This window comes from Hyalella azteca, unplaced genomic scaffold (genome assembly GCF_000764305.2).
Source record: "Hyalella azteca isolate HAZT.00-mixed unplaced genomic scaffold, Hazt_2.0.2 contig3384, whole genome shotgun sequence".
NCBI lineage: Eukaryota > Metazoa > Arthropoda > Malacostraca > Amphipoda > Hyalellidae > Hyalella > Hyalella azteca.
In genome coordinates, this window is record NW_025933634.1 from 498,177 (window position 1) to 508,836 (window position 10,660).

Sequence of the window (10,660 nt, forward strand, 5' to 3'; positions counted from 1 at the left end):
TGAGGGATGTAGGAGCGAGGGAGGGAGGCTGAGGGATGTAGGAGCGAGGGATGGAGGCTGAGGGATGTAGGAGCGAGGGATGGAGGGTGAGGGATGTAGGAGCGAGGGAGGGAGGGTGAGGGATGTAGGAGCGAGGGAGGGAGGGTGTGGGATGTAAAAAATACAAAATAGAGGTGGAAAGAGGGAAAATTATTGAAATATATAAGGAGGTGCTGAAGGAAATGTTGTAACATAAAGTAAGTGAATGATCGGAAAACATATCCATTTCATTTGAGGGAAGTGAATCATAAGTGAATAATTTAAAAGTAAACAAAAGTAAAAGTAGGGATTGGAAGACAACTGAGGTCGAGTACAAAAGTAGGCTGGCGACAATTGAGAACAGGTAGAAGAAAAATATTGTAAAGCGGAAGAGTGCTAGAATGATTGTGCAGAAATATGTATAATTAAACCATCAACGAGGGGAAGGGAAAAGCAAAAGGAAAGGGTTGACAAATATGAAGAGGAGAGATAAAGTGAAAATGAATGTGCTCAAAACTATGATATTATGCAGCCAGGCGAAATAGAAAAATGACGATGGAAATGTGAGTAAACATGACAGGCGAAAGAGAGACGAGAGAAATGAGACAGAGGTGAGGGTGACAGAACAAGCGAAAGAAAGAAAAGGTAAGAGAGATGTTAGACGATAGGAATGATATGGGATTAAATGGATCGAGGAGAAGGCTTGAATATCCTGTAAAACAGGACAGGCGAGGGAGCAGGCGAGAGTACCAAAAACGGGAGCAGGCGAATTAAGGAAAGAGACGAGGGAAGCAGACGAAGTGAGCAGGCGAGGGGAACAGGCGAGTAGATCAGGCGAGGGGAGCAGGCGAGGGAGCAGGCGAGAGTACCAAAAACGGGAGCAGGCGAATTAAGGAAGGAGGCGAGGGAAGCAGGCGAGGGAAGCAGGCGAGGGAAGCAGGCGAAGGGAGCAGGCGGGTTGTGTACTCGCCACTATCGGCAATACTATTGAGAAAACAAGAACTTGTTTACAGCGCACAGCGGCTTGTTGTTATCACCTCCGCCTCACGCACCAATGCTGCGAGCGCTGCTGTTGTCGTCGCCTGCCTTGTTGTTGTTGTCATCTAGTGCCATGTTGTTGTTGTCATCTAGTGCCATGTTGTTGTTGTCATCTAGTGCCATGTTGTTGTTGCCATCTAGTGCCATGTTGTTGTTATCTAGTGCCATGTTGTTGTTGCCATCTAGTGCCATGTTGTTGTTGCCATCTAGTGCCATGTTGTTGTTGCCATCTAGTACCATCTTGGAGTTGTCATCTAGTGCCATGTTATTTTTTATTTTGCCCTACTGTAATCACAGCTGTTGTTTTCTCTTTACTTAATCTCAAAGAACAACGATGATGTTGTTCTAATTGTTGTTATCGACAAGCTTGTTAAGTTGAACAGCATTAGTTATGTTGCGTAATGAACAATTTACAGACGCTCACACAGCTCGCGCGTGCATAGAATTGAACTGCAAATTATGAGATATTGATCATGTAGAAAGTTTATTAAGCCGACAAATGTTAATGAGATTAGTTAAATGAGATTAGACAAATGTGCAAAGATTAGGTTATTAATTATTTAGAGACAGTCAAGAAGATACTATAACGTAGTTGCTTAATTAATGGATGTGTAGTTTTAAGAAGAGATGAATTCGGTACTCTTAAATAAATAATTGATAAACACTATATATAAGAGACTTACGGATAATGGTTCCTTAAATAGAGCCTATTTAGCCCGGACTCATTAAGTAGATATCATTAAGCCATAAGTAGCGGCTAATAAGATGCGACTCATCAAGCGCAATCGCTACAGGCGCCTGTCCACAGTCAGCTGATGCGCACCTTCGTGCAATGCGCGCATTATGCATACACAGCATACACGAGAAATGCATGTAATGCAGGTAATTCAATCACATATTGCACGAAAAATACATACACGTACGTAATTTATGATGAAAACGCGCTCTGTGAGGCGAAAAAACCCGGAAAAAATTAGGTTTTTTTTTGCAAGTTATGAGACGCTGGCTAGACGGAATTATAGATGTAAATCTTGCATGACAAACGGACTTATTTTCAATTAAAAAATCCATGTATCGATTGTCGCGTTTCAGCGATGCAATTGGCCAATTTTACTGACAATAACAATAGGAAGGCATTATCATATACGTGTAATGACGTACATATTGGACGTAATTTAGCTCGCTTACTTAAAAATTTATACTTTTACAAACCCGCATCAAAGATTTTCATGAGTCATTATAATGAATTTATTGCAATCAAAATGAAATTTTATGAATATTCCAGTACTTCGGTAGACTGAAAATTTTGTCAATAAGAAATATAATGCATGTGATCTACAACATCATAATTAATTGTTCAAACAAAAATGTATTATTCCGACGCGGTGACGTCATTCAAGTAATTCAAGAATAAACGCGAGGTAGTTTACGCAATCTAGAGAGGTTGTTTAGATGTTCATCATAACATTCATACACCATAAACATCGATATTTATATAACATATATGAGGATTGGGCATGCAATTCCTATAATTAACTTAAATATTAAATGGAAATTAATTATACAAGCATTTTACGAAGCTTACCTGCAGTATGTCCATCGGAGCTTGGAGAGCTAACATCGGACTCCCGACGAGGCGATTCTTTTTTTTTTATTATTTTCTAAATAATAATTTGGATATAATTATTTCAACTGCAGCTATGATCAGCTCAAATTAATCATGATTATCGTAGAGTGACGCGTCAGTTGGACGTGTGGTCCCAATTACAACTGAGGACTTTAAATGGTGCGTGGCCTATAACAACTGTAGAAATGTATTTTATGTAACAATTATTGCATTATAGTATGTTTATAAGCATTTTTTAAATGAACGTTCAGTGGCAAAAACAATTTTTCAAAATAAATTTTCTTTGAAATGTGTTTAAAATATTAATATCAAATAAGCAAGAAAATTGAGCTACACAACACAACGCATAAAAGAAGTCACTACAACAAATCAGGCTCATTATGAAAATAAAACGTATTCTTTAAAAAAAAATAAAGTAACACTTGATAACGAAATAAACTTCACAAACACAGCAACTCAAGAGTAAACAAGCAAGGCAAACAAACAAAATGAGTCCAGCTTGCGAAGTTCTGAAGTGAAGCAAAAATAGCGCGCACGGCAAGTTCCCAACACGTAAACAACAACAGGCTTCGTAAACAAAACCCTAGTGCTATTATTGAAAGATGTTTTCCTGGCCCAAGAAATCCATTAAACTCTTATTACTTTCTTTGACAAACAAACTTTTTAAAATAACTTGAGAGTGAACATAATATTCAAGTGATCAGCCTTGATAATGTAATGTCGAAACATGTTCTTGATATCTCGCAAAGTATTTAGTGAAGGGAACGAGCTAGCTGAGCGGGCCCGGTGTATAGAGCAGCAGCGTACACATCCTCCCACCACGGCCTCTGCCTGTGCACTGAAATGCTCGGTGCTGCTCTAAGACCAACACACACGCACTGAAAGCGCAACCAAAAGTGCTCTTCAGGCAACATGCGTGCAAACGTGGAGGCGGGCCGACCGTAAACACCACCCGTACAGTCGCAGCCACTGCACTCCTCATATCCTACACATGGTTTAACAACGTAAATAACATGAAAATAGTACGGTTTTTTTATATGTACGCTAAAGCCTCTGCCTTCACGTTTTAACGACATAAATAACATGGAAAGAGTACGGATTTATTTTCTACCTGCACTCCCCATATCCTGCACATGTTTTAACACAATAAATAACATGAAAATAGTAGAGATTTATTTTCAACCTGCACTCCTCAAATCCTACACACGTTTTAACACAATAAATAACATGAGTAAGTCTGCACCCACCCCCGTAAGTCTGCACCACCACCGTAAGTCTGCACCCACCAGAGCATTTCTGCACTAATTTCTATCAATAAAAACAACAGGAAATTGCGGATAATTTCACTGTCATGTCTTCACTTTCGAAAATCAATCTCTTATAAATGTTCGAGGACGCATTCGAATAAAAAACCATGATCATTGTATTTCTAAACTTGATAACATATGGTGATACAGACAAACTCACTTAAAAATATCGAAATGAAAATATATTAGTGTTATGTGTAACTTAATATATGAAAACTAAATTGCGTTAGGTATACTATTTAAAATATCTCGGATTTTAAGTTTTTTAATCACAGCTTCATAATTCAGTTGCATTACTTAAAAGGAACTTCTCATGGTAGAAATTATTCCTGAATTATGGATTCATTTACACAACGATACAAAAATTACAGTCTCTGAAATTAAACATCTATTGCATGTAGGAGTGAAGACGGAGTAATGAGTCGTATACGACGCCGAGCAGAACCATGGAGCAGAGATTTGTAGCATAGACATGAAGTTGAAACATGGAGCATAGACATGGAGCAGAGACATGGAACAGAGACATGGAGCAGAGACATGGAGCAGAGACATGGAACAAAGACGTGGAGCAGGGACTTGGAGCACAGACATGGAGCAGAGACGTGGAGCAGAGACGGGGAGCAGAGACCTGGAGCAGAGACCTGGAGCAGAGACCTGGAGCAGAGACCTGGAGCAGAGACCTGGAGCAGAGACCTGGAGCAGAGACCTGAAGCAGAGACCTGGAGCAGAAACCTGGAGCAGAGACATGGAGCAGAGACCTGGAGCAGAGACCTGAAGCAGAGACCTGGAGCAGAGACATGGAGCAGAGACCTAGAGCAGAGACCTGGAGCAGAGACATGAAGCAGAGACATGGAGCAGAGGCCTGGAGCAGAGACGTGAAGCAGAGACCTGGAGCAGAGACCTGGAGCAGAGACGTGGAGCAGAGACATGGAGCAGAGACATGGAGCAGAGACATGGAGCAGAGACCTGGAGCAGAGACATGGAGCAGAGACATGGAGCAGATACACGGAGCAGGGACATGAAGCAGAGACATGGAACAGAGACATGGAGCAGAGACGTGGAGCAGAGACATGGAGCAGAGACCTGGAGTTGTGCAGGTTAAATTCTTGCGCTCTCACGGGGAGTTGAGGAGCCAGCTGCTGCTGCCCTCTGGCGGCCAGCGATGCCAGCACAGCCCTGAAGCCTGGCACTGCTGTCTGTGGCACTGCTGTCTGTGGCACTGCTGTCTGTGGCACTGCTATCTGTGGCACTGCTGTCTGTGGCACTGCTGTCTGTATCACTGCTAACTGTGGCACTGCAGCATTCATTTTCGGAGGCACCGATCTTCAGTGGCACCGGTGGCATCGGTGTTTTGGGCATGATTTTGTGGCACTGATGGCACAGCAGTGCCAATGAGTGGCACTCTTATCATTCAAAGCTCAGCGACCTTCAATGAATAAAAATTCAAAATAAGCATATATTCGTCCGTTTTTCCGTTCCGCCGTTAATGAGCCACCAAACTACAAATTAATCGTTTACTTGACAAATTTTCTCGCAAGGCCATCTCGATCCATGCTCCATGCATGTGCTCCATTTCTTTGATCCATGTCACAAGATAGTATGAATATAACTCTCGTAACCGTTTTCCCAAGACGAGCGTTCACTGAAGCAAGAACAAAATTAACATTGCAGCCGTTCTCTCAAAACATGCAGTAATGCACAGAATTAAACAGATAATTAACCGTTTTCCCAAGCCGTGCGCTAACAGAATCACTAACATAATTAACCTTTCAACCGAAACCCCAGCAACTGCATTACTATAGAGAAGCGTGCATCCGACCTCCTGGTTCTACCTATCATGTTTTGTTAGCTGTGGTCGAATCCAGAACAAATTGTAGCTCCTTTGGTGAGAGACAAGCAGGTATACGAGGTCTGTAGTGGCGTCTCTATTTGCTTGAAGGAGAAGATGTTCTCATGCGGTATTCTAGAATATTTTTCTTAACTATCAATACGGAGTTATATGAGGCTACGTTGAATGGGAAATTAGGTTACTATACTTGGTAGGGAATTAAGGTACCTCTGTGTACAGGTGAGAATATGATATAATATAGCCTCATGCACTAGTATGCCTCGGTAAGAATTAAATGTGACCGCACCTGCTTGAGGAACGTAGTCTAGCATTCGGTTCAGGGAGAAAACTGTCAACCAAACTGTCAATCAGTTAACTAGGATGAGATATATATAAATGGCACAGTCAATAGAATCAGTTCACTAGGATGAGATTGTTGTAGTCATGTCGGTGCACTGGTACAACTCACTATAAGGTTCAGAAGCATAAACTACAAAGAAGGTTTTATAGATCCAACGCTGAAGTATCATATGTCTAAATTGGTAATAGTCGTTAGATGGTGAAAATCACGTACAAGATAGTAGACCAGAGTGTCTGCCAATACAATAAGAGAGCTTGCGACATTATTGTCATGAACTTAGCGTAATTATCTCTCAAGTTGCTTGACGAGGTATCATGCTTTTGCATGATGGTGCATCATAAAGTATATTCACGGATATCCGCGGGAAAGAATCTTTCAGCTCGTAATAATATTTATTTTTTTTTCGATTTCATAATATTGAGTTTACTTATTCTCTTCCTAGTTTCGTTTTACAATCTAACCCTGATCTTTCATAATAATTTCGATAGCTTCTCAAGATTTGCAATTTTATCTTCTAATAATTGCACTATTATTTTCGAGGTATTTTATTTACTTAACTTATAGCTTCTAAACATTCTTTTTTTAACATTGATTCTAAAAATACGTAACTTGTAAAGTTAAGCTATCATCTTGTTTTATAATTTCATATTAAATCACACAATTTTTATGAGAAAACCAGTTCCATGTGAGGTGGCCGGCAAGACGCCGCTCACACTTGCGGTTTATCGGTTTTAGCCCCGCCAGTTTAGGACGATGTTTGGAAATAAATCAATTGATTACACCCACAAGGTCACCGGAACCGCTACCGTGAAACATCTACCACGTGCTTTTTACATTTGCTCGTCTAGAAATTCCGGAAAATTAATATTTGCGTTGGTTTCCTGTGGCGTAGAATACGCATTCATGTTCACTTTGATGTAGAATGTGTATACTGGGTAAAGTTGACGTCAAAAACAAATATCGTTTTATATGACGTAAAATATATTTATAATGGTTAAATTTGCTGTAGAGAATAATGTATTTTAGATGGCGTTGTCGTATTTCATCAGTACAATAAATATCGATTTTTTATTTCAATAGATTCTCGCAAAGAATCTAGAAACTTCCTTGCAATAACTGATTAAAAATACGACTGAAAAAGTAAATCAGTGAGATTCGAGTAGTTCTAAATGTGTTTAAATAATTACAATACAAGTCGCCGGAGAAATAATTCGGTGAGCCCAAATCAAAATTTTAAATTAATTTTATATGCGGTGAATTTCTCACCAGAAACGACTCCTCAAGTCGCACGGCAGAGGCTTTCTCAAACTACAGCAACCCACGGCCCCGCAAAAAAACAATTGCCTAAAAACAAAATTCCTCAAACGTCACACACGATCTACCAACAATCATTCAACAATCTGAACTAATTCATCCCGAACTCTATTTCAGTTACCTCACATTACCTCATACCTTATACGCTAAAAGCGGAAATAATTCGTTATAAAAAATGTGATTGTTGTCGGTGGCAGAGTTTCTGTGTGGGTTTTAAAGTTTCCCTAAAACCGCAGCGGTTGAGCAGCAAAAAAATTCCACAATAGCGGATCACACTTCTAAGATTTGCCTTCTGTGCGCGATGATGGAGTTTGACAACACGACCCAAGCTTTACTGCCTTCGAACGCCTCCTTATTGTCATTCGTTATTTATGGGTCCCGTGAATAATTACGTAAATACATTTTTTACCGTGACACAGTTCCTTTTTTATGCATCTAGCATCATTCCATGTTTGTTTGTCTTGGACTAATCCAGATATGCGCCCATTTCCTTCCAAGATTACAATTCGAGTGTTCAACTCTGTTCAGAGTGAAGCTCTGCTGCACGAGTGTGCAACACTGTTCAGAGTGGAGCTCTGCTGCACGAGTGTTCAACACTGTTCAGAGTGGCGCTCTGCTGCACGAGTGTTCAACAGTGTTCGGAGTGGAGCTCTGCTGCACGAGTGTTCAACACTGTTCAGAGTGGAGCTCTGACGTATTTGATTTAATTGATTTATTTATTTATTCATACAGGAGCGCACGTTACAATGAAAAATAAAAAAAAAGACGTAAAATAAAATAGCAAGGCTTCCAGGTGAAGCCCATATAAGCTAAAAAAGCTTCTTAGGCAAAACAATAGGTACAAAAGTCAATTCCAATGATAACAAGATGATGATTAGAACAAATAAGTAACAAATTTCTAAAATAATCAAAACCATTGACAAAAGCCTTAAGAAACTGATAACCTTATATCACAGTAGAAAAATCAACAGAAAAGAGGCAATATCAACATTACACTTAGTAAAACAGAGTACAACTGCAAACATCTAGTCAAAATGCCTAAAACTTGCATAATAATCGGAGTCAAATTAATACTGGTTAAGGATAAAATCACGGAATTTTATTTTTAAAAACATTTTAGAGCAATCTTGTTTAAACTAATCTGGCAATTGGTTAAAATATTTGACACAATTAAAAACGGTACCGTTTTTTTCTATTTTTAAACGAACCGGTGATAAGTTAAATCGAACGCCCCTGGTGTTGTGAGAATGTTGGGGAACAAGAGGGGCGCAAGCAGACTTAAGAAAGACGTTCATCATGGTAAAGTGCTCTATTCATAAACTTTAAAGTAAATTTTTAAAATTTCCGACCGCCTATATAATTCGTTAGTGCATACCAAATGAATATTATTATCATCATACCAAACCCTATGCATAGAACGCAACGATTTATTAAGTAATGGACGACCGTTTTTTTTTTATTGAAAGACACACCACCCCAGATTACTATAGTACTTGATAGTTTTGATAAAGACAATGCGTAAAAAAGCGTTTTTAATGAAGGAAAAGGCAATACATTTGATAAATACTTAATACAATATTTTACTTAATAATTTAGGGCCTATATTTACAGAACAACCGACGTATTACACAATATTTGTATATTACACAACGTATATTACACAATCATTGTATATATTACTGCCCTAATTGTGTATTATTCCATTATTAATTTTTGTATTCAAGAATGGGGGTTAATGGAAATAGTTTCACTTTGTACTGCCGTGGCTTTCCTGAGCCAGCGAATTCAGCTGTCGTTGCTTTAGACATAAAATTCCTACATTTATGGTTTCTCAGTGAAATTTGTTCACAACAAAAAAGATCTCTCGGTATTAAACAATGAATCTTGCTATGTATAAAAAATATAACTCAGTACTCACTGCAGTGAGTGACAGAGAGCGCATTTTCTCGTCGACGAAAACTTGAGGTCACGGACGAACGGACAGACGGACTGACAGACAGACGGACATGGCGAGCACAATAGTGCATTTTTTTTATTAATGAGAAAATGCGCTGAAAATCAGTCACCACCTGCCACATAATTTTTCGCAAGCAAAACATTCGATCACCTTCAACATCAATGTTGATGGTGATCGATCACCCTACCATCACCACCACTGTTTTCTCGATCACCACAAGCACGTCAATCGTCATGGTTTCCCACCACAGAAACCACCCTGGCATAGGCGCACAGCATGAAAGGGTTGCGGTTCTTCTGGTATCTCTAGAACTCCGAAATATTTTTTTCCATCATGCAGGAGCCATCTTATATACTTCCTGACACATTTCGACTCGCCTTGCTTGAATACTCCGCCTTTTTTTAGATGGGCAGCATTATTTCAGCGCGGTAATGTCTGTTGGATAAATTCCAAACTGTCTTTATATAGGGGATTCAGATCCGAAATAATTTTGCATGATTAATATTCAGTATACGTCTAATACTTTTACTTAGAATGAATTAATATGAATTGAAACCAGCTCATGAAAGACAGGAATGAAATATTCACGATCTCAAATATACCAGGTGCAGAAAGATAATATATTCCGAGATGCTTGATATTACATCATATAAATGCAAGCCTTTTCATAAATATTATCATAAAAAAATCAAGAATATATGTACCTGTTATATTTTTACGAGGCAACATCATTCCTGTTGTAAAAATTTCATCGCAAAATGCCATCAACCAAGAACAATTGGCAGCAATGCATCCAAGGGACAAAATTCCGGTCAAAAAAAAAATGGAGGGGAAATTATCGAGTTATTTCTGAAAGAGAATTCCATTTCGCGTTAAAGCGAGGCGCGCTTTCGAGTTTGTGGAGCCTCACTATCAACTTCGCTCTTTACTTCCTTTCTTTGGACGTCAACCCTTCGTTGACTGCTTAGCCTCCAAAACACTTAGACATCGGCGCAAAAACATCGCTCTCCTCCAGAAACATCATCAGTGGCATAGAAGCTCTCGGCCCGGAAAAGTTCTTAAAGAAACTTGCAATGGGCCGATGCTGGCCGACGAAAAACCGCCCGAAGACTTAAGACGGGCCTAAACACAAATTAACGTCAGGGAGGGCCCGCCATACACAAATTACGGAGCTTCCGATCAGAAAATTCGTCAACACAGGCAAAGTTCG

At 39.5% G+C, this 10,660-nt stretch overlaps 1 protein-coding gene across 7 annotated transcripts in view; it reads right to left on the reverse strand.

The window, feature by feature from the left end:
• Positions 1-2,879, reverse strand: part of LOC108673523 (forkhead box protein P2-like) — a 34,470-nt gene extending 31,591 nt beyond the window's left edge. For all 7 annotated transcript variants that reach the window (XM_047879593.1, XM_047879592.1, XM_047879596.1 and 4 more), the window contains exon 1: positions 2,642-2,879. In XM_047879593.1, the coding sequence (XP_047735549.1) occupies positions 2,642-2,677 (36 nt within the window). In that variant the 5' untranslated portion in view covers positions 2,678-2,879. The remainder of the gene's footprint in view (positions 1-2,641) is intronic.
• Positions 2,880-10,660: the final 7,781 nt, after the last annotated feature.